The following is a 26,752-nucleotide window of genomic DNA, read 5'->3' as shown; positions in this document are numbered from 1 at the left end:
CTAATTCTGCTGGCCACATGGTTTTAACTATAAAGTTGCAGATTTAGCGTAATTTCAATATTGTTCTAATAAAATTACAACCGTTTTAATCAAATTACGCTTGAATTTGGAACACGCAGAAACAAAAAAGTTAGTTGACGTTGACTGCGTCTGTCTGACAGACGCTAGATTGACTGTTATTCAGTGTTGCCATACGAATAATTTGACGTAACTTTGTATGACGTTTTTTTGTAATGTTGGCTATATTGGTGCAGCCGTGAATCTCCTTTAGTGAATAATTGGTTTATTGGAGTATGTCGTATTTTTTATTTTATTTAAAGTAACGAGCGGAATTATAAACTGTAAAAAAGTCCTTTCGGAAATGATTGTACTGTACAAATATTTGCTGCGTTCCATTTTCGGTAGAATTTTCAACGCGATGCAGTACAAAATAAAGTAGAGTCAGACCAAGATAAGTTGGCACCGATTGTGATAGCCCAGACGGTGCAAGTGTTAAGTAAACATCATAATTTCATAGAAGTTTGACGTTTAAAATCACAATTCGCATATTGATGTATCATTTCATGATATTACCTATACTCTGGGAAGCCAACTTTGCCAGTAGTAAAAGACGCCAAATTCTAAACTTATACAGGATGTAAAGAACCTCTCGTTTGCAAGTATTTTTTTCAAATAGTTTCCTCGTAATTGGATCCGCGATCGACATGAGCAAGTTCTTCTATAAGACCAACACTAAAAACAGGAAAACAATTTTCTGTTTCATAATGTTTGGCTGGTCAGGTCAGATGTTGAGGAGGACAGCCAATTTTTTTTTCGCAAGCCCGAGGTTGGTCCCATAGCAAAAGTTGCTCAGTATGACATATATATTCACATCACAAAATGTTGCAGAGAGTTAAAAAAAACACCAGTATGGGAGACTGATCCTTGGCGTCAACGTTTTTCAAATTTCCCGCCCTTTTCCATTGATGAACCAAGCTTGCCTGAGTATAATCTAAGGTTCCTGATAGGGTGGTATTCCATCCATCCAATATATATGTACAATGTGCATTTGATCAAGGAAACTGGGCGACATCATCAAATTCACTAGAAACACTGACATTTAATAACATATTATATTTCAAATTACATTTATTTAAAGTGGCTACGTAAATAGTATAAAAACATGAACCAAGATATTGGATAAGTGGAATGGATGCACTTCAAAGAAATTAGCTGAAATATTGGACAGATGGAATATCACCCATACCCGTGAAAACATAACTCCTAAACGACTTACCAATGACAGGCTGCGGTTGAGGCTGAGCCTGGGGTAGCTGTGCGATCTGCACGCCGGGCAAGCCCAGCGCTGGGACTAGCTGCACAGCTCCGCCGATACCGCCCACGCCCAATGTTGGCACCTGTGCAAATCATTTCTACTTAGTTCAATTGAATAATTCTCGAGTAATTAAGATATTTAGCAGCAAAATTTAATATTGGAAGGAAAGTTTTATTTATTTAAAGACTGTTTGAGAACCTATAGCTCATCCGACCTATGTGAACTTGCTAGTTTCCGACCAGGATTTAGGCTTGCCACCAAATTGTATTGCGCCCCAACCAAGGTCAGCGATTGGACGGTCGGAACCGGAAGCTTTATTGGTCACCGTACAGTAATACCGTAATGCCTTTATTTATTTATTTATTAAGAACTTTATTGCAAATTACATTAAAAGTACATATGGCGGACATGATGCCAGAAAGCATTCTCTACCGGTCAACCATGGGCTAAACCAGAGGTTTGCTGGACCTTGGATTGACTTGTAGGACAATAGGCACACTTGTCTGTGTTCCTTAGTCCTCTGTATGGTAGAGCTACTGGACCATACCACGCGTATCTCTTAAGCTTTTGAACGCCACGCCTATCGCACGCAGCGCGTAATCGTGAACCTTGTGGGCACGCATGAATGTTGATATTGGGCTTTAGCCGCGCGCGTCATATGACGTCTTTGGCGGTCAAAAGGTTAAGAACGCTACAGCTCCTATTTTTCAAGGAGTTTTCTCATCCCCTAATACCCGAACAACTTTAGGACGCACGTTGCTAGTGGCGGGTAGGACTGTGACCTGCTGGCCAGCGGGCGTGCTGGTGATGATGGTCTGCGATGGTTGTTGCTGGATGGCTGTGGTGTCGGCCTGCATGTTCTGTACATCCTTTATACGTTACCAGAGAGTCCGATAGTGATGATGATGACATGGAAGTAAGGCATAAGAGAGAATTACTTTAAAAAATGCTTCTTTTCTTAAATTTTCTGTGATGTTAATGTTATTTCGTCTAAGAATCTCTTTCGAACTCAGCAAAGAAAAATATCACAAAACATTCCCTAGGTATTTTTTTTCTAAATTTCTTTTGTGTTACCACCATACAAAGTATATGGAATTACGGTAACACAATAGAAAAAAAAACTGTTACTTTTTTCGTAATCGCTGTATAGAAATAACATAAAAAACACAGGAATCACATTTAAGAAAAGTAGCATTTTTTTAAGAAATGCTCACATAAAATGCTACTTTTAATCCATCACGGGTGTCGTCGAGTTCCCTAGTACCTGAACAACATTAGGACGCACGTTGCTATTGGCTGGTATGACTGTGACCTGCTGGCCGGTGGGCGTGCTGGTGATGATGGTCTGCGATGGTTGTTGCTGGATGGCTGTGGTGTCGGCCTGCATGGGGTTCTGTACCGCCTTCATACGTTACCAGAGTCCGAGCAGCCGGGGATAAGGTATAATTTTTAGATTGATTAAATGAATTGTACCAGTAATATATTAAACGCGATAGGATTACGGCAGATTCTATACGTGAAATTTTTTATATGAAGTAAAACGGTCAAAGCTCAAGGCAAAAGGTTCCAGAAAAACGGTTCAAGTGACAGGTGAGTTTTATGACTTCTAAAACCAAGTTTCAAATTAAAAAAAAAACGTTAGGCTTAGCAAGAGTGCACCATGACAGTGTCTCGGGCGCAAAATTGACTAACAGTCCCTTTCTAATTAATACAATTAGAAAAAAAGAGTACAGCAACGTAAGACGTTGCTCACTACAGATTGCAAGACAGATGTGTGTTTGTCTACAGTCTATTATGGGAGAATTATTTCCTTTACGTTCATAAAGAGCTTTTCAACTGTCAATAGAACCTTTTCCCCTAAGCTCTATTCGAACCTCGATAATTGGCTGTTTATATAATATTAGTGAGTAAATTGTCTTTACCTGTAACGTTATGGTTCCTGGCGTTTGCCCGGCACTGGCGGTGGCTTGTGTTGCTCCATTTTGCTGCTAAAAAAATAGTACATTTTGATATTAACTGATAATTAGAGTCCGCAGTAAGCTCGGTTCTCTATACAAACGCAGTTACGCTCTCATTTTAAAACGACAAGCTAGATTGCTCTGAAATTTTGTATTTACAATAGAATAAAATGAGAACGAAACTCCGTTTGCATGGGAAGCTGAGAATCGTGCAATGCGAACGTCAATATTGTGTGGTGACGATGAATCGTCGTATAAAAAGAAGAAATACAGAGAGCCTACCGCGAACCACGTTCGACGTGTTGCCTCCCTATCGCACTTGTAAATTCGTGCGTAAGTGTGATAGGGAGGCAACACGTCGAACGTGGTTCGCGGTAGGCCCTCAGTTTATTAGCTCTCAAATGGGTTAGCCGGATGTTAATCTTACCTGGACGTTGGCTAGCGACGCGATCTGAATCTGTTGTATCTGTCCCGATGGCGTCAGCACGTTTGCGACTTGTGGTTGCGCTTGCATCTAAAGCAAAGAAACATTTTAGGATATTATGTAAACTATGCTAGTTTCTTATTAAAATTACAAAGAAATTAGAATTTTTTGTAATTTATGGTGTTATTGATAAATGAGCTATAAGCTTCAATTACCTATTAATCGTTTGTCTTCCTGGGCGTAGCCAAAGGGGAGGGGGGGGGGGGCACTGGGGGCAGCTGCCGCTAGAGAACAAAATTCCTAACTATATGTATGCCCCTTTGGCCATCGGCCATAAACTGCCCCCAATCCCCTATTAGCTGGCGACGCCCTTGTTTGTCTTAGTCTGTTATTTTGACTTACGTATTTGTAAGGAAAAGATTAAAACATAAATTAAACTGATCGAGCAATGATATTTCGTACATCATTTTGACTATACCAAAATTGTTATTCAAGAAAAAAAGGTTTCTTAGACTGTTTCCGTATCCTAGTTTCAAATTTCCCAACACCCATTCACCTTTTGTCTGTGTATGATATAAAGATCCTTACCGAATTATTCGTCATCTTTTTGCATACCCACGCCCACGTACACGCCGCCCACCTTGCCCACGCCGCCGACAACTACTACACCGCCTGAAGATAAGGCGAAGAAAACAGAGGCGTTGTTACCTGCTGCAGCTGCGGGATGATCTGCAGATGCTGCGGCGCGTGCACGGGCAGGTGCACGGTCTGGTACACGGTGTGGCCGTTGGCCACGCTGACGGGCACCTGCACGGGCACCATGCCCATGCCCACGCCGCCCACGCCGCCGCGCACCGCCACGCCGCCGCCTGGGGATATGGCGGACATTCAACATATACGATGAACGCAAGATGCATTGTATATATCTAAACTTTTGAGTTTTTCTGCGCGATTCTTATCATTACAATAATCTGAATTGCATTTTTTTTCATACTGTCATTTCACTCATATTATTCTGAATTCTGCTCAGTTTTTAATAGTAGATGCTCATATATTTCGCATTTTTTGTAACAGGTACTATTTTGTATTACGAATAAACCTTCAAAGAAACTACAACTCAAGCCACACTGCGACAAAACGAAAAAATTGCTACTGATGTTTATTAACTTTGACCCGTTGTTTCTTGGAGGATTTACCAACTGAAGACGGCTTGTCTGTAATTTTCTATACAAAACAGTCTGCCGATTTTTGCGGAGGAGGGGCACGACAAATGTATGGCTATTGGTACGTAACGTACAAATAGCCATGTCAGATAAAAGTCAATCCGTACAATGCATATGACCATTGGCCGAGCTTTTCGACAGAGAGGTATAGGTAAAAAACTTAAGTAAGTCACCTGTTGTATGTAGTTGTGACGTGTTCTGTTCGAATAGACATTAGTTTTGTTTGTGTGTGTCTTTTAAACATGTATTGTCTATTTGAACACGTCACAACTACATACAACAGGTGACTTACTTAAGTTTATTACCTATTAGCTCTTAAAGGCGTCTCCAGTTGTTAAATCCTCCAAGCTTTGTTTTTCTGTCCAAGATTTATTATCAACCTTATTTTTACTAACCAATTTTATTAAGTTATAGCAAATAAATACAAGAGTGATCTAACACCGTGTTTTACTAAAGCCGTGATGGCAACATATAACAATGATGTGCATGATATGATGGTGAAGGAAATTATTACACCGAGCAAAGAAACCTTAACAGCGAAACAATAAGTAAGCTTGGGAGATAGAATAGTATTAGATAAGGTTAGGATGGAAACAACTTCTTACAAGGTGTGTAGTCAACATAATCATTACAGACTGTCACGGTAAATTTATGTGATTTTTCTTATGTATTAAAAACTGTTTTTATTTAATTGATGTATTGATTGTCGGTTCAACTTCAACACATTTTAGTTAGTACCTTATATTTCCATAATAATCTACCGCAATGTAATTTATCCATTTTTAACATAATTTGATAAGCACCGTCTACCGGGGTGAATAGGGACAACAGTTTATCTGCCTACAAAAATCGTATCATACAAAATCAACCATTATTTTCAATCGAATGATACAATTTGTGTAGGTAGATATTAAGAAATTACTACGTAAATCTCATTTTAAGTTTTGTCCCTATTCACCCCAGCCGTCTCTATTCACCCCGGTTGACGGTACTTACAAATATGTATTGTTTTTTAACGTTTAGCTAGACTCTACGAGGTGAATATGTAGTCATTGTGAACCACTTTTATTGTAAGCCAACCCCAAAGTTCCGAAAAAAATTGTCTGTATACATAGACATGAGATCAGATTAAGCACGAACACGTGTATGGAACAGCCATTTTTTGCAGACTTGAAATATTTTATTTACTGTTTTTTTTTCAACAAAAACCATACATATCTCACAAAATATTGACCCTATATATGATTATGGTCTCATTCGATACAGCGCAAAAAATTACACGAAAATGATGCCTCACTCGCCTAGTTTGTAGAATGTACATATTTTAAAATGAACTCGCTGCACATACCCCCCGGAAACGGGGTCGGACTCCTAAATTTTGATAGGACTCCGCTGATCCTCATTTCTACTACCAAAATAAAGATAAAAAACAAAGTTTAATGGATGTAAATATTTTGCCGCCAAAATATGCTATTTATCCTGTAGTATACTCGTAGTAAACGTAGTTTATTATGAGATTCATATGCTCCTAACAAAGTATTGCTAAATTTACAAAACACCCTGTGTAAGGCAATGTTATAAAGTTGTTCCCACCCAATTAGTTTACAAACCTTGGTGCTGCGGGCTGCCCTCCTTCTCCTTCTTGTCGGGCGCGCTACACGGTATCGATATCGTCTGGCTGGTCGGCACCTGACTAGTCGGTATCGACAAGCCCTGCACTAGGTTGGAGCCGGGTATCGATATCATTTGGTTGCCGAGCGCGGATAACGGTATCGATATGTTAGTGCCCGGTATCGTCACGGTGGCCTGTTGCTCTGTTAGCGGGGGTGGCAACACTGATTAGTATGGTGGTCGTTGAAGCTGCATGCACATGCTAGATAGAACAGTAGGGGAATGAGTTGCCTATACGGTTCCCTCATCCAAGAAATGTAAGTATATAAATCCAATACAAAAATTGACGTCATACAGGAGATTCCACAATTTTATGAAGCGATTTAAACACTGACATTGCATTCTACCGCGGTGAGCAGTTAGCAGCAATTATTAGGGTTGGCACAACTTGACGTCCCTTTGCGTGCACAACCACAGATAAGATAATGACTTGAATTTTGACAACCCTAAATAGCCGAAAGGGACAGCATGATTTGTCCCTGAATCACTGTCGAACTTAGGTTTTGTAGGAGGGTAGTAGGAAGTGTCATTTCTGTAAGGCAGTACTATTATTTCGTAAGGTGACACCACAAGTTCATAGCCATAATGAACCATATTGCTACTAAAATAAGGTTGATTTCTGTTTAATTATTTTTTAGTAATTAGTGAGTTTTGCTTGTCACCTGACGATTGATTCTATGACATAAGTTTGTAATGAAACACGCCGGACGATTGATTTATCGCTCACCGCAATCGCAGATTCAGTATCAGAATCGCTAAGGTATCAAAATATCGATCTAGATGCGAAGTGTTTTATTTTTCGGCAAGTTACAAACATAGGCTTGGATAAGAGTACTGTCAGGTAATTCGTCGAAATATACCTTGATGGTTGGAAATATACCGAGTAGAAATGTGTCGCGGGCACCTATTTATTTGTGAAATAACAGTGATAGTATCTAAAACTAAGCATGTATAGGCGAATCAATTACAATACACATTACTGTAGTTGTTTGTCGTGATATAATAGAGAGCTATTCAGTCGATTATCGTGTTTAGGCAACGAAGACTACTAAGTTGCCTAAGTAAGGTACGAAATTGAAACGCTTGATTATACCACTATTATTTGCAATACTTTTTCTAAGAGTCATCTAAAATAATACTTTTTTACGTAAATAATTAATGAAAATTGGTAAATATGTCAGTAGATAAAAATGTAGTACAAAATACATAAACGCGCGACTCCGGCCCGGCGCTCCGTACCCTGCGCCCCTTTAGTCTTATTTATTGCAGCGCGGCGGCACGTGATTGGTCAATTATTTTTATAGTTAGTCAACTATAAAAAACGCAGTAGTCACAGCGTATTGAAATGAATCTTATAGTTGAGTTGGGAGCCCATACATGAAAAGTACGCAATTATAGTTAGGTATACTTAATCTTAATTCAACCGTTACAGTCGACGAGTAGAAAAAAGGTATTGCGAGCATGTATGAAATATAGAGGGGCAGCACTGAAGTCCCCTGATTATTCACGCGAAATGTAAATATCAAATTAAAATTTCCAAATTAGGCCACTTGTATTGATCAACAATGAACAAAACAAAACTGATATTTCACAAATAAAAAGGCAAAGCATACATTTTCATATCTAGGTACATCTTCGTACATAGGATATGGTAACTACATGATTTGTCCAAACCATTTAAATGTGTAATAACTAGTGAAGAGTCAAGTAATATTTACATTGATGACGTACAGTCGAAACTATTAAAAAGCAAAGCTTATGAAATGAAATAAGACAGCAATCCCAAAGCAAAGATCAAGATGTGAATGTTATAAGCTTATGAGGGTATTGTTTTTGATATATTACAAGTTATAATTTCCATACAAACTTGTCAAGGTTAGAAAAAACTTCTAGTTGAATATTTTTAACATGTTATCCACCACATAGAAGTGAACTTTGGCCCATGAAGTCGCAATATGGTTTTTCAACAAAGTCACCTTTTGACGCAATGGTATGAACTTATAAGGGTCAAAATTTAATTCAAATTGGTGGAAAAATTAAACTGTTCTATATACCAGATATTAAAAGGACATTTTAATAGGCTTATCTTAATTGAGTAGTCGCAATCTAGTTTTTAGACATCTCATATTATTGTCACTGTGTGTGAAAGTACAAAGTGGTACAGAAATAGAATTGCTTGACCGCATGTAGTTTATTCTTTTGAAACGAAACAATTAAGACTAAGAAATTGAAACAATAACCTGAGGTTAGTCAAGTTTGTATGGTAATCCCAGCTTATTGGAGATATTGAAAAGGGTTACTAGTGTCGTCTCACCAGTGGGCAGGTGCATGACGTTCTGCAGGAAGCCGGCCGGCAGCACCGGCGTGCGCACCAGCTGCCCGTTCACCAGGCTCACTTGGCCCATGCCAGAGAAGTTCTGAAATATAAGTTGATTTACATTATTACATACACATTCTTTTTTATTATTAGCGTACATACAGCGCCCTGCGCGTCCAGTATAATAACACGGGCAAATTGATGGCTTTTACGCCTAATCAGGAAGCCGGCCGCCTCGATGATGAGGCGCGCGCGCGGTTCCACGAACACCAGCCTGCACGCGCTGCCCGAGAGGCGGGACTCCCCGGTACTGCGGCGATGGATTCAGGTCCATAGCACAGTGGTGAAATACATTTTCAATTTTAAATGTATTTTATTATAATATGTAATTGTAATTTTAATTAATTTTACCAATTTATTTCCTATGTACAGTCAACTGTAAAAATATGGGTGTACACATTTTACTCAAAAATATGTCCCATAGCATCTTATTCCAGTGTAATAAGTGCGTAGTACCATATTTATGAGACGATTCTGTCGATACATATTTTCCCTCAGTATGGTAGAGAGTATAGGTACCTGGGAGTGCTGCGCGGGTATGAAGAGTGCGTCCTGCCCGTCCACGGTGACGGCCTGCAGCGGCTGCACCCGCCCTCAGTATGGTGGAGAGTATAGGTACCTGGGAGTGCTGCGCGGGGATGAAGAGTGCGTCCTGCCCGTCCACGGTGACGGCCTGCAGCGGCTGCACCCGCCCTCAGTATGGTGGAGAGTATAGGTACCTGGGAGTGCTGCGCGGGGATGAAGAGTGCGTCCTGCCCGTCCACGGTGACGGCCTGCAGCGGCTGCACCCGCCCTCAGTATGGTGGAGAGTATAGGTACCTGGGAGTGCTGCGCGGGGATGAAGAGTGCGTCCTGCCCGTCCACGGTGACGGCCTGCAGCGGCTGCACCCGCCCTCAGTATGGTGGAGAGTATAGGTACCTGGGAGTGCTGCGCGGGGATGAAGAGTGCGTCCTGCCCGTCCACGGTGACGGCCTGCAGCGGCTGCACCGGCCCTCAGTATGGTGGAGAGTATAGGTACCTGGGAGTGCTGCGCGGGGATGAAGAGTGCGTCCTGCCCGTCCACGGTGACGGCCTGCAGCGGCTGCACCCGCCCTCAGTATGGTGGAGAGTATAGGTACCTGGGAGTGCTGCGCGGGGATGAAGAGTGCGTCCTGCCCGTCCACGGTGACGGCCTGCAGCGGCTGCACCCGCCCTCAGTATGGTGGAGAGTATAGGTACCTGGGAGTGCTGCGCGGGGATGAAGAGTGCGTCCTGCCCGTCCACGGTGACGGCCTGCAGCGGCTGCACCCGCCCTCAGTATGGTGGAGAGTATAGGTACCTGGGAGTGCTGCGCGGGGATGAAGAGTGCGTCCTGCCCGTCCACGGTGACGGCCTGCAGCGGCTGCACCCGCCCTCAGTATGGTGGAGAGTATAGGTACCTGGGAGTGCTGCGCGGGGATGAAGAGTGCGTCCTGCCCGTCCACGGTGACGGCCTGCAGCGGCTGCACCCGCCCTCAGTATGGTGGAGAGTATAGGTACCTGGGAGTGCTGCGCGGGGATGAAGAGTGCGTCCTGCCCGTCCACGGTGACGGCCTGCAGCGGCTGCACCCGCCCTCAGTATGGTGGAGAGTATAGGTACCTGGGAGTGCTGCGCGGGGATGAAGAGTGCGTCCTGCCCGTCCACGGTGACGGCCTGCAGCGGCTGCACCCGCCCTCAGTATGGTGGAGAGTATAGGTACCTGGGAGTGCTGCGCGGGGATGAAGAGTGCGTCCTGCCCGTCCACGGTGACGGCCTGCAGCGGCTGCACCCGCCCTCAGTATGGTGGAGAGTATAGGTACCTGGGAGTGCTGCGCGGGGATGAAGAGTGCGTCCTGCCCGTCCACGGTGACGGCCTGCAGCGGCTGCACCCGCCCTCAGTATGGTGGAGAGTATAGGTACCTGGGAGTGCTGCGCGGGGATGAAGAGTGCGTCCTGCCCGTCCACGGTGACGGCCTGCAGCGGCTGCACCCGCCCTCAGTATGGTGGAGAGTATAGGTACCTGGGAGTGCTGCGCGGGGATGAAGAGTGCGTCCTGCCCGTCCACGGTGACGGCCTGCAGCGGCTGCACCCGCCCTCAGTATGGTGGAGAGTATAGGTACCTGGGAGTGCTGCGCGGGGATGAAGAGTGCGTCCTGCCCGTCCACGGTGACGGCCTGCAGCGGCTGCACCCGCCCTCAGTATGATGGAGAGTATAGGTACCTGGGAGTGCTGCGCGGGGATGAAGAGTGCGTCCTGCCCGTCCACGGTGACGGCCTGCAGCGGCTGCACCCGCCCTCAGTATGGTGGAGAGTATAGGTACCTGGGAGTGCTGCGCGGGGATGAAGAGTGCGTCCTGCCCGTCCACGGTGACGGCCTGCAGCGGCTGCACCCGCCCTCAGTATGGTGGAGAGTATAGGTACCTGGGAGTGCTGCGCGGGGATGAAGAGTGCGTCCTGCCCGTCCACGGTGACGGCCTGCAGCGGCTGCACCCGCCCTCAGTATGGTGGAGAGTATAGGTACCTGGGAGTGCTGCGCGGGGATGAAGAGTGCGTCCTGCCCGTCCACGGTGACGGCCTGCAGCGGCTGCACCCGCCCTCAGTATGGTGGAGAGTATAGGTACCTGGGAGTGCTGCGCGGGGATGAAGAGTGCGTCCTGCCCGTCCACGGTGACGGCCTGCAGCGGCTGCACCCGCCCTCAGTATGGTGGAGAGTATAGGTACCTGGGAGTGCTGCGCGGGGATGAAGAGTGCGTCCTGCCCGTCCACGGTGACGGCCTGCAGCGGCTGCACCCGCCCTCAGTATGGTGGAGAGTATAGGTACCTGGGAGTGCTGCGCGGGGATGAAGAGTGCGTCCTGCCCGTCCACGGTGACGGCCTGCAGCGGCTGCACCCGCCCTCAGTATGGTGGAGAGTATAGGTACCTGGGAGTGCTGCGCGGGGATGAAGAGTGCGTCCTGCCCGTCCACGGTGACGGCCTGCAGCGGCTGCACCCGCCCTCAGTATGGTGGAGAGTATAGGTACCTGGGAGTGCTGCGCGGGGATGAAGAGTGCGTCCTGCCCGTCCACGGTGACGGCCTGCAGCGGCTGCACCCGCCCTCAGTATGGTGGAGAGTATAGGTACCTGGGAGTGCTGCGCGGGGATGAAGAGTGCGTCCTGCCCGTCCACGGTGACGGCCTGCAGCGGCTGCACCCGCCCTCAGTATGGTGGAGAGTATAGGTACCTGGGAGTGCTGCGCGGGGATGAAGAGTGCGTCCTGCCCGTCCACGGTGACGGCCTGCAGCGGCTGCACCCGCCCTCAGTATGGTGGAGAGTATAGGTACCTGGGAGTGCTGCGCGGGGATGAAGAGTGCGTCCTGCCCGTCCACGGTGACGGCCTGCAGCGGCTGCACCCGCCCTCAGTATGGTGGAGAGTATAGGTACCTGGGAGTGCTGCGCGGGGATGAAGAGTGCGTCCTGCCCGTCCACGGTGACGGCCTGCAGCGGCTGCACCCGCCCTCAGTATGGTGGAGAGTATAGGTACCTGGGAGTGCTGCGCGGGGATGAAGAGTGCGTCCTGCCCGTCCACGGTGACGGCCTGCAGCGGCTGCACGCCGCCGCCCACCAGGCAGCCGCCGTACACGCCGCCCTGCTGCTGCAACACAACACGGACATAAACCACCTGTAATGTTTAAGCAGCGCCCGTACCCGGAGCCGCTTCGTGAGGCAGCTTTAATGAAATGTAAGCGGTACACCAAGCGGATGCTGCCCTTGCCCGTTTCATGGGACGCACGCAGAGGCAGCACCCGCCAGGGTGTAAGGACTACTTGAGTGTTGATGGAATCTAAAATGAACTGGGCTATTGGGTGAAACCGATGGACTAAATACTGGGCTATGGGATAAAAAACCGGACGCCTGCCTAATAAAACGTATTCAATTTTATTTCCGGCAGGCGGTGACTCGCCCCCACAAGATGGCCCCCACAAAAAGCGACATCTAGGATGGCTCAAGGGCAACACCGGTGTGAGCGGCTCAGGGGTGTCGAGAGGTGTGCGCCACTTTCTACCCAGTAGCAGCCACTGTGCCAACTCGCGTCTTATGCAATTTTTCACTTCCACCCCTGGAGATTATAATTATTATTATGAGCCCATATTGTCCCACTACTGGGCAAAGGTGTCCCTCTTATTCTTCCACGTGTCCCTATCCTCGGACGTCTCCCACCTGTCTCTGACAAAGTCAAGTTCTTCCCGCCATCTCCGACGAGGTCTACCGTGACGCCTTACAACCTGTGGGACTCAACAGGTGACTGTTTTGGCCAACAGGTCATCCAGCATACGGCAGACGTACCCTGCCCAGTCCCATTTGACGTTGACATAGACTTCTATATAACATATCTATTTATATAATTATTTAACCATACAACAAACCCGAAATCAGAAATAAAATATAAAACCTACCTGTAATAGCTGTGGATGTATCTGCAGCAACTGTTGCGGAGTATTCTGGTAGGTGGCGCCCTCGCCGTTCGATACCACTCCACCGCCCAGTAGCGACTGAAGCTGCTGCATTGATATAACCTGAAATTATATGAAAATACCGTTACATGCTGAATTCACACCATACAAAAAAAATGTTGTAAAAAAATTGACGGTCTTCTGTCCCATAATAGAATGGGTCTATATTACCCTACTTAGAACATTTACCCAACCGGAGCCGCCTTTAAAGAGCTTACCCCTCTGTCGAAAACCTCGGCCAATGGTCATACACACGTCATACTTATAATATGGATTGACGTTTATCTGACATGGCTATTTATACGCTACGTTTCATATACTAGCCATGTCTTATCCAACCTCGACATTGGCTGAATCATCAACAGCTTGATGGAGCCATATCACGAAAAATTGATTGATTGACAAATTATGGCTATTTGTCGTGCCGCTCCCCCGCAAAAATCGGCAGACTGTTTTGTACTGAAAATTCGGGGTTAACCGGTTAAACCTGGAGTTACCATATTTACCAGTACAATTTGACACTGGGTTAACGGTTTAACCGGTTAATCCCGGGTTAGTGAGATAGTGCAAGTGGCGCTAATCTTAGTAAAACAATTTAGAAGACTAACTCAGGACAGTCAGAAGACGTAACCACGGCAACTGCGACAAGGAAAGAAGACAAAACTCCATCTAAGAAAACGAATCAAAAAGGTTGAAGAAAGCAGAATTCCTATTCCTACATTTTTTTACAAAACTTAACGTGAACTAAAATAGAACATACCTGAGGTTGTTGAACTTGAATGCCATTGGGAACAGCATTTGCCGCGTTCGCGATAGCCGCCGATAATTCATTTCCCTGAAAAATATGTTTATCCATTAGAAAAACCATATATAAATACTGAATGTTGCTAATCAAATTTACATATTTGGGATGAGTTCAAACACAATATACTATGCATTAATATGGGCGGGTCACATAAAGTGGTTGGTGATTACTCGCAATAAGGGCGGACTAACCTTGTATGGCCCAGTGAGGGGGTATTCCATGAGCTATCCCATACAAATGCATTTTATTTCGTATATCAGAGGGTCTACCACAAATCACGTTCGACGTGTTGCCTCTCTGTCACGCTTACGTACATATTTACAAGTGCGACAGAGGCAACAGGTCGAACGTGGTTCGCGGTAGGCTCCTAAGATATGTACATGTTATTAACGTTTATCGATAATTATTTTACAGAGCATTTTTTACATTTATTGTGTAAAAAAAGTCTATATCTGCAAATCTTCAGAAAATTCGCGTTTGAACGGAAGAACGATAGACAATTTCGTGGAATGCTTCTCTGAGTCGTAGGATAGGTACGGGATGCTCAACACCGCATGCCGTGCCTTCTCAGCGGCGGACTCTTGTGGCCAGTAAACACAAACTGCACGGTACGCAGAGGCCGATAGTATTGGTCAAAAATCATGGGTTCAAACCTAGGTTGTGTTGTATCTTTCTTCTTCTTTCTTATCACACACGGACAAGAGGTGAATTTGATTGACAAGACAGTACTCACAGAGAGCCCCTGAGCACGTAGCTGTTGCACGACGGCGGAGCTTATGACTCGCAGCTGGGGCTGCTGTTGCAGGTACTGTTGCTGGATCGCTGCTAGAGTGGCAGCTTCGCTTTGCACCTGGAAACAAACCAAAATACAACTTATTATTAAATCTTTCTTTCCTTATTAAAATTTGCCACTGCTGGAAAAATATCTCCACGATTCCCGTTGATGTGCTTTTTCCAGTCAGTTGCTGAGGTAGGCATCAATGTTCTCCCGCCATGTCCGTGAAATCTAATCAATTTTATAGATATGTTTGTCCGTTGTGTTTACTCACAATCCTCGTATCTAGAGTTGTAGACGTTATGCAATAAAAACAAATGGTATTTGTGGAAGAGATAAGCGGAGGCGTCTAGAAACCTGTTTTGTATGTACTTAGAATGGCCCATTTTCGCAATATTTCTTAGAACAAAAATGATAGTTTGGTACAGAAAGGCATTAGTTTCCTTATCATTTTAGGTTTTTTTTTACTACCACCACGGTGGCAAACAAGCATACGGCCCGCCTGATTATAAGCAGTTACCGTAGCCTATGGACTCCTGCAACTCCAGAGGTGATGCATGCGCATTGCCGACCCTTTAAAAACCTGTACACTCCTTTTTTGAAGAATAGACTATATACTGTAGTAGACCCTCGGGAAAGCCTCGGAAGGGAGCTCATACCACAGCCAGAATGTATTAGGGTAAGTGAAATATCCTCCTCCTTGCATCGGTGTCCTCATCACTCAGGGTCGTGGCCACTTCTAGGGAACAGCTTCTCTTTGTCAATCTGCCGCCACCTCTTTCTGTCTGTCGCCCTGTAGGGCATCTTGCAGTTGTACATCAAGATCTGAGCTGAATTTGGTCTGTCCAACTCTTTGGGCTCCTACGTCTCACCTTCGCCTTCGCCTCGCCTTCGATTTTACCAATGATAACCAACTTTTCCATCACGGTCTTTCCTAGCAATGTGGCCAAAATACTCAAGCAGATGGTACACCGCCTGATTGTGATGTTGAGTTCATCCAAGTCCATCCAGTTGAAGTAATTTTGCACTTTATTAGTGATAACTGGTAATAGATTGAGTAGCTTAAAGTAAAGCTCACGGAGCACCTTGTCACATTTTGCAGTAGTATAGTATACCTGTTGCTGAATCAACTGCTGTTGTTGTTGCTGCGCTTGTTGCTGCGCTTGCTGCTGAGCTTGCTGCGCTTGCTGCTGAGCCTGCTGCTGTGCCTGTTGTGCCTGTTGCTGGGCTTGGGCCTGTTGCTGCGCCTGCTGTTGCGCTTGTTGCTGTTGCGTTTGTTGTTGTGGACCTGGAAAAGTTTATGGTAGAATTGGTAACTTATAAAATAGCAAAATGAATTAGACTTATTTAGTCACCTCCTCTAAGGTTTATAAAAAAGCCTTCAATTCCATTATACCTACTCATAATCGGAATCTTTACATCCATCATCATCATATCAGCTGAAATGGTTGACCCATTTCAACTGATATGATGACATAGACACATCTACAAAACGATTGGTTGTGCGCTCACTCAGCTTGACATGTTGACTAGATCATCAACATCAGTCTACCTACTTTATTAGAGGCCTTATCTGGCGACGCCCTAACGATCGTAGTTGCCACTCAAGAACCTTTTTGCTGTCCTGCATGTTAATCCTTTGTAAAGCAGAGGTAGTATATTTCCCACAACATTATGAACTTTATTTCATAGTGATAGGGTTCAATTTTGCGTAACTTCTGACACACTCATTAAAAAATTAAAACTTACTGAAATGTTGTTGCTCCTTCTCCTGTTCAGGCCCCATGTTGGCGCCGAGACGGCTGCACGTGGCTGCCAGCAGCGCTAGGGGCGACTGGGGGCCGCTTCCCTCCTGTTACACCAAATACACATTTATTACTGTGGTAGGTATGGTGCGTAGACGTACGCACACACACACGCGCGTTGTAAACCTCGCAGTAGACTTTATCGCAAAGAAATAAGGTCTATCCTTGCGACATCTTGGAGCATATTATAATTATAATCGAAATTTAAGTCTTGACATTGAAAGCCTGATAGGTATAGGAATATAGGTAGGTAGGCCTGATATGTATACATTACATAAAACATGTAGAAATGATAATGTATAGAAACAGCTATGACCTGCAACACGTACAAAATTGTTTGCACACAAACAAATATATTTATTTATATTTTTAAGAGTACAGGCCGAAAATACAACAAAGAGTATAAAAAGGAATGAAATGGTGTCACTTTCTGTAGGAATTTCTAAAGAAAGTAACCTGTTTGATTTGAGGGAACTTATGACTATGATGCAAAATAAATTTAACCCACCAAAGTATATCCTGGATGGTAAGCTACAATGAATAGGAAAATATTAGCATTAAAATATGAGTAGCATGTTATAAATACACTAATTATTATGCAGATGAAGTTGAATGACATTAAAGCGAACATGAAATAGAGATACAATAAATAACATACTTTGATAGAGACCACATATATTAGCAGAAGTAAGGAATTATGTTGCTATGCCTAGTGACCATTTTTAAAGCTTAAGTGGATTTTTTAAAAGTGTTTCTTCATTCGCCTTTTGTTACAATTACTATGTAACACAGTAATATTTTTCAATTATATTACATTTTGACCTGAACAATGCCCAGCAAACAGAAACATGGTCGTCCTAAATTTACTTGGATAACGTGGCGCCGTTCTGTGGACCAATACCTGGGTGTATTAGAGACGAGGTGGGAAGAGGTTACCCAAACTGCCCAGGACTGGAGTCAGTGTAAGAATATGATTCGAGCCCTACACCTGAGCAGAGAAGATTACATTTTAAAAGTCATCTGTATCAACCCACACATATGCACTCTGAAGATTCTAGCGATTATCTGATTCACTTGTAACTTCCTCAAACAAGGAATTTTATTGCGAGCTACCAAATAAACTATTGGTATGATATAAACAAGAAAACTGTTGGTATGTAAATAATATTTTAATATACAAAAATATTTTAGGTAATATCAGAATACCTACATTTTTCAACTGCATTTATTCTTTGATGTACTTGTTTTCAGTATTTGTACTTTATTACTTCACGATGCCTTATTGTATGAGCATATTAGGTACATTAAGTTTGTGAATTTAAAACAGGCGAAGTTGTGTTGCTAATCATATTTACATATTCATCACTAAGACTGAATGCCTTAATGGCTGCAAATAACAACTGCAAATAATTTTAACAAAATACAACAGTATTAAGAAACAAGGTTTCTTGAAAACATTTAAGAAACTTTCCACGTCTTTAAACATCTTTAAAAGTAATCTTACTTTTGCCTATGGTAGACTGGTAGAGAATGCCTTCTGACATTAACTCCGGCATTTGTACTTTCATTTATTGTGCCATTATAAAAAAAAACTGTAGTGGTTTTTCACTTAAATGTTTTAAGATGAACCATTAGACACAGTTACCTTTTAGTATTGATAAACTTTATCACAACAACATAAGGTCTTCAATTGGTCAATAATGATTTTTATTCAGAATACTACACATGAAACCTATCATTCAAATTTAAGTCTTTTTTCCAGGTCAGTAAGGAAGGTAATTTGTTAAAAAAATTATATCAGTTAATTTTTACTTCACTATCAGATCAAGTAACAAGTGTATAAGATAGATAATGGGAAAAGGAAGCAAGCTTGATCATAATGGTTCCATTGTGTAAGAGCTGTGTACGTGTTTAACCTAGTTGGTTATCTACTATCAACCTCAATGATTGCAATCCATTATTGCAAACTAGCTACGCCTGCTTGTGGCTCCGCCAATGTAGAATTAGGCCCATGTTACTTGCCTTCTTGCCACCCCGGGGAATATTTAAAAAAAAGTAGGCTTTGTCAATTTCCAGGGTTGCCTTCTGCATATTACTAATTGTTTCAAAATCAGTCAAAAGACAGTCAAGAGGTAGTTTTACATGTATATCTTACCTCCATGTTGATGTTATATGAGAGATGTAACATAAGTAATTATTTAATAGTGAGTTTTTGTTGTAAATATAATGTTTAGTCATTTTAATGGATGATGTATTCACTGGCACAGCTATATTGTGCCTAATTTGGTCCTAGGTGAAAAGCCTCTAGAGCATCTATTATATTCAATGCACAGTCATACTAGCTCTATATTAGGAAAGTATTTGATTTCTAAAGTAAAAGTAAAGGTTTCCATTCAACTACCTCCGTATAGGTACTATCATTAGGGGTTACTTTAATGTTTTTTTTTTAAGTTCTTATGAAAATGAGGTATTGAATGAATAAGCTTATAAATAAAATACTTTGAGTTAAACTAGTTAGTGTGTGTGTTAGTGTGTAATAAATAACGAAGTCCAATTTAGAAGGCAAATTAGGCTAGCAACTAATTAGCACAAATTTTGCGATATAACCGGCTTCATAACGAGTTCACTACTTCATAAAGTACTTTATTCGAAAATGATATTTTGCTGAGGGGAGATATATCGACATAACTTACTAAATAGATAGCCGCTCAAGCACAATGAGTGCTAAAAGGCGCGAACGAAAGGGGGAAAATGAGACGGGGAACCCTTTATAGTGCGAATGTACGCTCAATTTTTTCTATAACGGTTGCTCGGATAAACCCTAAACAAAAATACCTACGTAGTTTCTTTTTACACACACTTACCGTGTATTGCAGAACTGGTGCAGCAACCATTTTCACAATTGATGTTAATTTGATGACACCATGGATGTTAAATAATTTTGGCGGGTGAAGATTTAAATGATATTGAACAATAACATGCACATGACAGATTTTCGTTATTGCACAGATTAAAAAATAGATAGCAAACAACAAATGCAATAATCATAGACAAATCATTCGTTCAGTTACGTTCGTTTTTTTATTATCTTCAGAAATAAAACTTCCGGTAGTGACAGGTACAACGAGCTTCTTGAAAAAAACAGTGCGTTTGTGTTATTGTTACTGACACTTGAAAAAAATCGGATGAACACGAAGTTAAAAAATAAGTTTTGCTGAATACTTCAAGGAAGTTCAAAAGTTCCAACTGTTCAGTTTATACATTGCAGTAGTTGAAGTCGACACGCCTTTTCCTAACGAGTGCCGGGAGTCGTCGCACGCAAGGCCGCCGCCGCCCTTTGATCCACCCACCTCAAATCGCGTGACTGATTTTATGCAGTTGTTGAAGAGGTTATCTGAGACGTTTGGAATATGATGTGATCATTAATATATCTTACGCTCAGGACTGTACGTATGACGTATTGACATATTTGATCCAGTTGAACAATAAAATCTAACATGTTTTATTTTAAAAATGGCGACAATCGCGACCTTCATTGCATGAGTGAGTACAATCAAATGTTAATTCTATTGACAGATTCACGATGCTCTTATCACGTAACTAGAGTTTGTTATTGTTGGTGTTGAATTGTAAATGGGTGGGAAGCGGAACTGGAGGAGGACGCTGATGCTATTTCGGCAAGGGAGTTGCTTGCACAGCGGTCACAACCTCCTGCGTGTGGCCTGGCGGGCCCCACACGCCAGGGGCCGCACTCGCCCCGCCCTCCCCCTGCGCCGACACGAGACCGCTGCCCGCTGGCGTCCGTTTTGTTACACAATAATACTACGTCCTTTCACTTCAAACAATTTACCTTGCCTGTTTTATCCTCGTTTATGTATTCCACCTGCACTTTAGTAGGCTCAGACGACATTATCCACTTGACACTTGCAAAATAATATTTTTCTTTGTTCGCGAACGGAACGCACCATCCTCACGACCGGCCGCCAAACTGCGGCGAGCGTACTGGCGAGCATAGGCGAAACGGCTCGGCAAACTTCGGAGATCCGCCTCCTATCGCGGTCGGATTTATTTCAGTTTTAAATGTTTTTCAGGGATGTCGTTACTTCTTGATCGTATGAAAGTTGCCGTAACTCACCAATGATTATATTTACTTACAATTTTATATCTGAAAAGTTTCTCTGGGCATTAAAATCAAGTATAAGTATTATTTTGTGCTTGTCGGTCGTTATCTCTGTCCCTTTCTGTCGAGGACAGGTCTCGATTATTGGTAGGCAGCAGCTGCGCCTCTCTCCTCCTCCCCGTCGCGGGTGCGGCGCCGCCGCCCGATAATAATAATTGAAAGTAGGAAGGACGTAATAATGGGTGTATAACCTCGCGCCCGCGGCCTCCTTGGGCGGGCAAAAAATGCACACATGTCGTGCCGCTTGGCGCGCCAGCCGTGTCTGGTAACGAGATGTGGTCTGTAAACAAACGACAAGAGTACATGAGGTACTCTGTTGCTGTTGCATTTCAAGTCTTTGTTCACATGACTCCACGTTGTAACTTGTAACTCACATTACGACATGCTCATGTTTGAGCAACTTTTATCGTATTCGAGCAAGTACCCTTGGTAAGTGAATTACAAGAAGGATATGTCAGTCATGTGGCCTTGTAGTTTGACCTACAACGGAAGAACATAATTTACCTGTGCAATCAGGTACCCATTTATCATTTCTCAATATGTGTAGACAAATCATAATGGGATGCTGGTATTCAATCTATTTGTCGGTAATTAGACTAATTATTGATATGGCCGCTTAATTCGTGCTGATATTACTGGTATTACTTAAAATTACTGAAAGTAATTTATTTCGTTTAGCAACTACTTTCCTCTGTAGGTAGGGATTACTCAGAGGTTGCCTTGAAGTGATAATTTGCAGAATGTATTGGAAAGTTATGCAAATGAGCTCACAAGGCCAAAGCACTATGAAGAGCGACCGATTTGCTAATTTGCTTAATTTTGAACTGCCCAATGTGTGGTAGTCTCAAACTTGTTGGAAACGAGAGTGAAAGTCGCGCCACATTTTGTCAAGCATCAGCCGCGTCGCCCCGAGTCCATTATGCACGAATGAGCAGCCGCCCCGAGAGAACGTGTGCGGCTTAATTATCTCCTCCCGCGAAAAAATATTCTCAACCTTAAAACAAGAGCAACAAGGCTCACTTTGTTTTGGGAGAATATCTCGGACAACGATTACGGAATGGTAGAGCTGTTATCCAATATTAAATCGTATTACAGTCAGATAAGGCTCATTGCTGTAGCTTTTTAATTTATAACCCGTTGTTAATTTTACTTAGTTCTATTATGGGTGTAGGCACTTTGATGCGACGCGTGGTGGTATTTCATGCGACAGAAGCGTGACGTGATGCTGTTTGCGCTAACTAATTATTCAATGGACTGTTAAAAAACAACTCCGTTGTTTCAAGAATTATGGCATTATAATTTAATTATAAGTTATAACGTTCTCATTTGTTTTGTAAGTTGATGCCAAAATACGGATAAAAGCCAGTAAAGTTAGAATTTACGCCTCCTACGCCAATCCCATTATCTGAATGCCAGCCGCGCAAGAACATTCATTCATGCTCTTGCACTGGGTTTCGAAAAGGACAACTCGCAGAACGAGTTTCTGCGTGCCTAACTTTATCTTGAAAGATTGTAATCAAGATTGATAGAGTCCTCTTGAGGATGTAAGCATAAAGTAATATCCTTGTACCTATTTCAATGATGCAGTATTTTAAAGAGTACACAAATTTTGCTTGAATAAACATCTCTAGTAATTCATAGTACCTACCTACTTATATAATGCACTTTATTTTATAACGGCTAACATTGTAAAAACCCTACTCTATACACGGTGGCCAAAAAAAAAGTGCATTCCCGTTGCCAGAAAGGTTTTGGGATTATACTGAGCAACTTTTACTATGGGACCAAACCCAAAATCGCGAAAAAAAATTCTGGCTGTTTAATACATTTCAGCTGGTCCATTTTCTATGGGAGATTGGGAGGGTAAAAAAATTTTTCGCGATTTCGGGGTTGGTCCGATAGTAAAAGTTGCTCAGTATAATCCCAAAACCTCCCTGGCAGCGGGAATGCACATATTTTTTGGCCACATTGTATATGTTTCGAAAGCCCTTCTAATCTGTTCGTAAAATGAAAATCAGAATTAAAACACTCCCCCATTATGTAACATAGTAGGTAAGGAGGATATAAATGAAATAAATCCTAGTAGCTTTCGGAGATTACAATATTATTTAAAGTACGAAGCCTGTAGCTGATTTGTTTACTGTCCACTTAACGAAGCCTGCGTTGCTGATCACGAACTATGAATTGACTACTTGTTTCTACTTATTTTGTTTAATTAAATAAATATTAAATAATTTCGTAAGCATTTTATACCAAAAAACTGCGGAAACAAGTTCTTGTTTTCATTAGTAGTCTACCTAATAGACAAATTGAAAATTTGTCAATTCTAGGTTTTAAATTCTGCCACGACATTTTTAAGTGTAGAGACAGTCAGTTGTTCCTTTTTCTTCAATATCTTGCAATAGCAGCTGAAGGGCCTGGCTGATAGCAGCCAGCTAGACTGGAAAACATATACAAGCATCTGAAAATTTCTGTGATGTCGGATACACGTCTGCAAACCAGATTGCATAGAGCTCGAAACACAGTCATGCGTGCACGGACGACGATCACTAATCATGATAATCAGTTATGATGGAATAAGAACATTAACTAAAAAAAGAAGATCAATCTTCCTTAAGAGGCGCGAAACCAGGAAATAAGAAAGGAATAAAATATGTAGTGGTTCTGTGAGCTGTAGACTTCGCGATAAGATTGATAAGCTAAACCATGTAAGAACAAACATACTTACTTACTTCATTCTCACAATGGCCTTAAGTGCCATGGACGCCAATGGAATTTAAGTCTCTTATGCCAAAATTTACATTTTGAACATTTTCCAAAAACGAAACATCAGAAAATGTTTATGTAACTACTGAACCTGGTCACAAAATTTTACGAGAGAGAATGAGACCTGTTGAGAATTGCGACCTGTAGTAGACATCCAGATAAACGAAAGCATATTGCCTGAGTCAAACCGGAGACCTCCAAAATAAAAACTGAATGTTTGCGGGAGCCCCCTCTTAACGTGAGAACTTTTAAAAGGTAATAACACTCACTCTTCAGGGATGCAATAAGGCATACGAGATTATCAGCGTTTGCTTACGATTATAAAATCGATTATGATACCGACCTATCAATACTACGAGTATCTTCTTTGCTTTGCACATACTTCGGTCCAGTCAGTGGTCGATAACATACCACTACCACTCTCTACTTGTTAAGGACATTACATCAGAAAGTTCCTGCACTTCCTGCGTCCATCCGTGTATCTTTATCTGTACCATCATCTATGTACCGTTTATTTTAGAACACTGTAAGTAGTACAAATATTGAGCTCTGTTACATTACCATAAGTGATAAGTACCAATCTGTTCAACCCTTGAATTAAACATTGCACTAAGCAATGTTTTGATTTGAACCCAAATAACATATATAACGTCCAGAGAATTGTGAGTTATTGTTTCTTCCTAACAACAGAATATAGGGGACTATTCAATAGAATAGATAGAATGGGTGTAGAGAAAAAGTGCTACTGATCAATTGTTCACGATTGTCAAATTATGATCAGGACTACCAATGGTCAAATGACTGTAGCATCATTATCAACCACCTGAGGGTTGCTGAATGTCCGGTAGGCTTACGTGCTAGCGGAAGTGGAAGTGACGGTGGGCGGTCCGAACCGCCCGCGCCACCCGCCCCCCGTACCCGGACACGCCCTAGCTCTCACGATGCATCTCGGACTAATTAAAATATTAACCTAAACAAATTGGTTCCATACATGTCATTGGCGTCATGTGTCGTCACCGTCAGGGCAAGTATTGAAGAAGTGCGAAAGCAAGCTCACCGCAATGAGCCCTCTCGAGTGTCTTGTTCGACGCACGATGCGATTAATCATGCACGATGCTTACATCCGGGGTAACAACCTTTTATTTTTCCTATAAGGTGACGCCGGTTTTATAGTATCTTAGAGATAGTTATAGTAAGTTACGTATGTTTGGTGACTTCGAAGGTGATTTATTTTAGGTAATATAAGTACTGTCCATTTTATGAATGAATTGTAATACTTATAAGAAACCTTGAACGATATTAAGGATGTTTTAAGTTTGAATACTCTATCAAGAGTCATGTATAACGTTAACGTGATTTAAGGTAGGTACTTAAATATATTATCTGAGTCATCTTGGCCGTATACTGACGTCGATATTAAATATGAAGGTAATATCTTTTGTTCGGTTACTTCATCTTATATTGTTTTGATTCGATTTGACCAATTTCAAGGGAAGGAGTTGTTTTCTCAATCGCACTTTTTGTTGCTAAACATTTTTTATTTTTTTATAATCAACATACCACATGTTGGGTATCACAACTTAAACAAGGTTATTCACATAGCTTAAGTACGGTGTCAGCTATCATCTCAATACATATTGTGCGTTTTAAGACTGAATCCTATAAATTGTATGGATATGATATCTGTCACCGTACCCCAGCCCAGTTATGCTAAAAATATTATAGTACTATGTTGACGACGAATCGTTGTTGAAAACTTATTTATTCTTTACAAACATGTTGGCATTGGTAGATTGGTTCCAAGCATAAACGTTAAAGACAATACGAGTGTTTTACGCTAGGTACTAGTTCGTTGGCAAAGGGTGTATGAGTATTTAGTTTGATTAATGGTATGGGTATAAATAAACGTTACGGCTCCCACCAAACAAACTTAGTATCAATAAAAGCGATCAACATTTGTACTAAAAAGCCACGGTCCACGGATCCTCCTTTTGATCACTACAGTCGCCCTAATACTATTGTTTGCCCGTCAATCCCTCGTCTCTTCACCCTGCGTAGTGGCCCCCTTCTGTGATCATTATTTAAAATTCGCAAGAACGCAAAAGACGCTCCCACCCACCGCCCGCCCGCGACAGCACGCCGCGGGGGCGTAACCGCCGCCCTACGTTGTGCAGCCCACGCGTCATCATAACTTTTTCCCGCCAATTTGCTTTAACAGATTTATGAAGAATGTACAATTACCAGACCGCTTAGTTTCTTTATAAAACATCAGCACTGTAATTTTATATTTGAAAAACGCTAAATTCCAAGCACCTATCTTATAATAAATTACGATTAAGTCAGAATTGTAATGAATTGTCATAAGCACTACTATCATTTTGTCCAGCCAGAAAAAAATAACCGGTCAGTGAAAAATTATTCATAAAAAATAAACAATTCCAGTGCTTCGATATGCTCAATGACTCAATATTTAAATAACCTTGTAGAAGTTAATTTTACGATTCAGCTTGTACAGCGCCATCTGTGTAAAGTAGTGTGAACGGTGCATATCGAGTATGAATTCAAGTAGTGCTAGTAAGCCGATTGTGATGTAGATGGTAGCAGTACGGCGATAAATTTAGTTTACTTGTCTGCCGTTAGATGTCTCCCTTAATTTAGCACAAAAAGTCAAGGTAGGTAGTGAGTTCAAGCCTCCTCGACTCTCAATAGTCCTAATAGATCTTCTGGTTAGGAGAAAATAAAAAGGGTGACGAAAATTACAAAATTAAGGGTTAAATGCAACATTTATTTAAATTCTGATGATGGAAACGCTGCAACATGACAGTAAATATATCCATGACAGACCAATTTATTAGTAGAAAATGGCGCGAAATTAAATTTTGTTATGGCTAGTACTCTAGGCATTGGCGCATATATTTTTAAAATTTGAGGTAACCATTTGAGGTATCACATTTTATTGTCGTA

General features: G+C 42.4%; 1 protein-coding gene across 1 annotated transcript in view; it reads right to left on the bottom strand.

Annotated features, from left to right (window-relative positions):
* LOC133518063 (transcription factor Sp4-like) overlaps positions 1-21,339 on the bottom strand; it is a 32,147-nt gene extending 10,808 nt beyond the window's left edge. Inside the window, exons 1-14 of the mRNA XM_061851632.1 lie at positions 20,693-21,339; positions 16,787-16,889; positions 16,153-16,325; positions 14,996-15,112; positions 14,218-14,292; positions 13,401-13,520; positions 12,488-12,598; positions 8,906-9,008; positions 6,531-6,734; positions 4,406-4,566; positions 3,701-3,787; positions 3,238-3,303; positions 2,580-2,717; positions 1,277-1,397 (exon numbers count right to left, since the gene is read on the bottom strand). Coding sequence (XP_061707616.1) covers positions 1,277-1,397; positions 2,580-2,717; positions 3,238-3,303; positions 3,701-3,787; positions 4,406-4,566; positions 6,531-6,734; positions 8,906-9,008; positions 12,488-12,598; positions 13,401-13,520; positions 14,218-14,292; positions 14,996-15,112; positions 16,153-16,325; positions 16,787-16,889; positions 20,693-20,752 — 1,639 coding nt within the window. The 5' untranslated portion in view covers positions 20,753-21,339. The remainder of the gene's footprint in view (positions 1-1,276; positions 1,398-2,579; positions 2,718-3,237; positions 3,304-3,700; positions 3,788-4,405; positions 4,567-6,530; positions 6,735-8,905; positions 9,009-12,487; positions 12,599-13,400; positions 13,521-14,217; positions 14,293-14,995; positions 15,113-16,152; positions 16,326-16,786; positions 16,890-20,692) is intronic.
* Positions 21,340-26,752: the final 5,413 nt, after the last annotated feature.

The sequence above is a fragment of the Cydia pomonella genome, chromosome 5 (assembly GCF_033807575.1).
Source record: "Cydia pomonella isolate Wapato2018A chromosome 5, ilCydPomo1, whole genome shotgun sequence".
NCBI lineage: Eukaryota > Metazoa > Arthropoda > Insecta > Lepidoptera > Tortricidae > Cydia > Cydia pomonella.
This window is presented reverse-complemented; position numbering and strand designations above follow the sequence as displayed.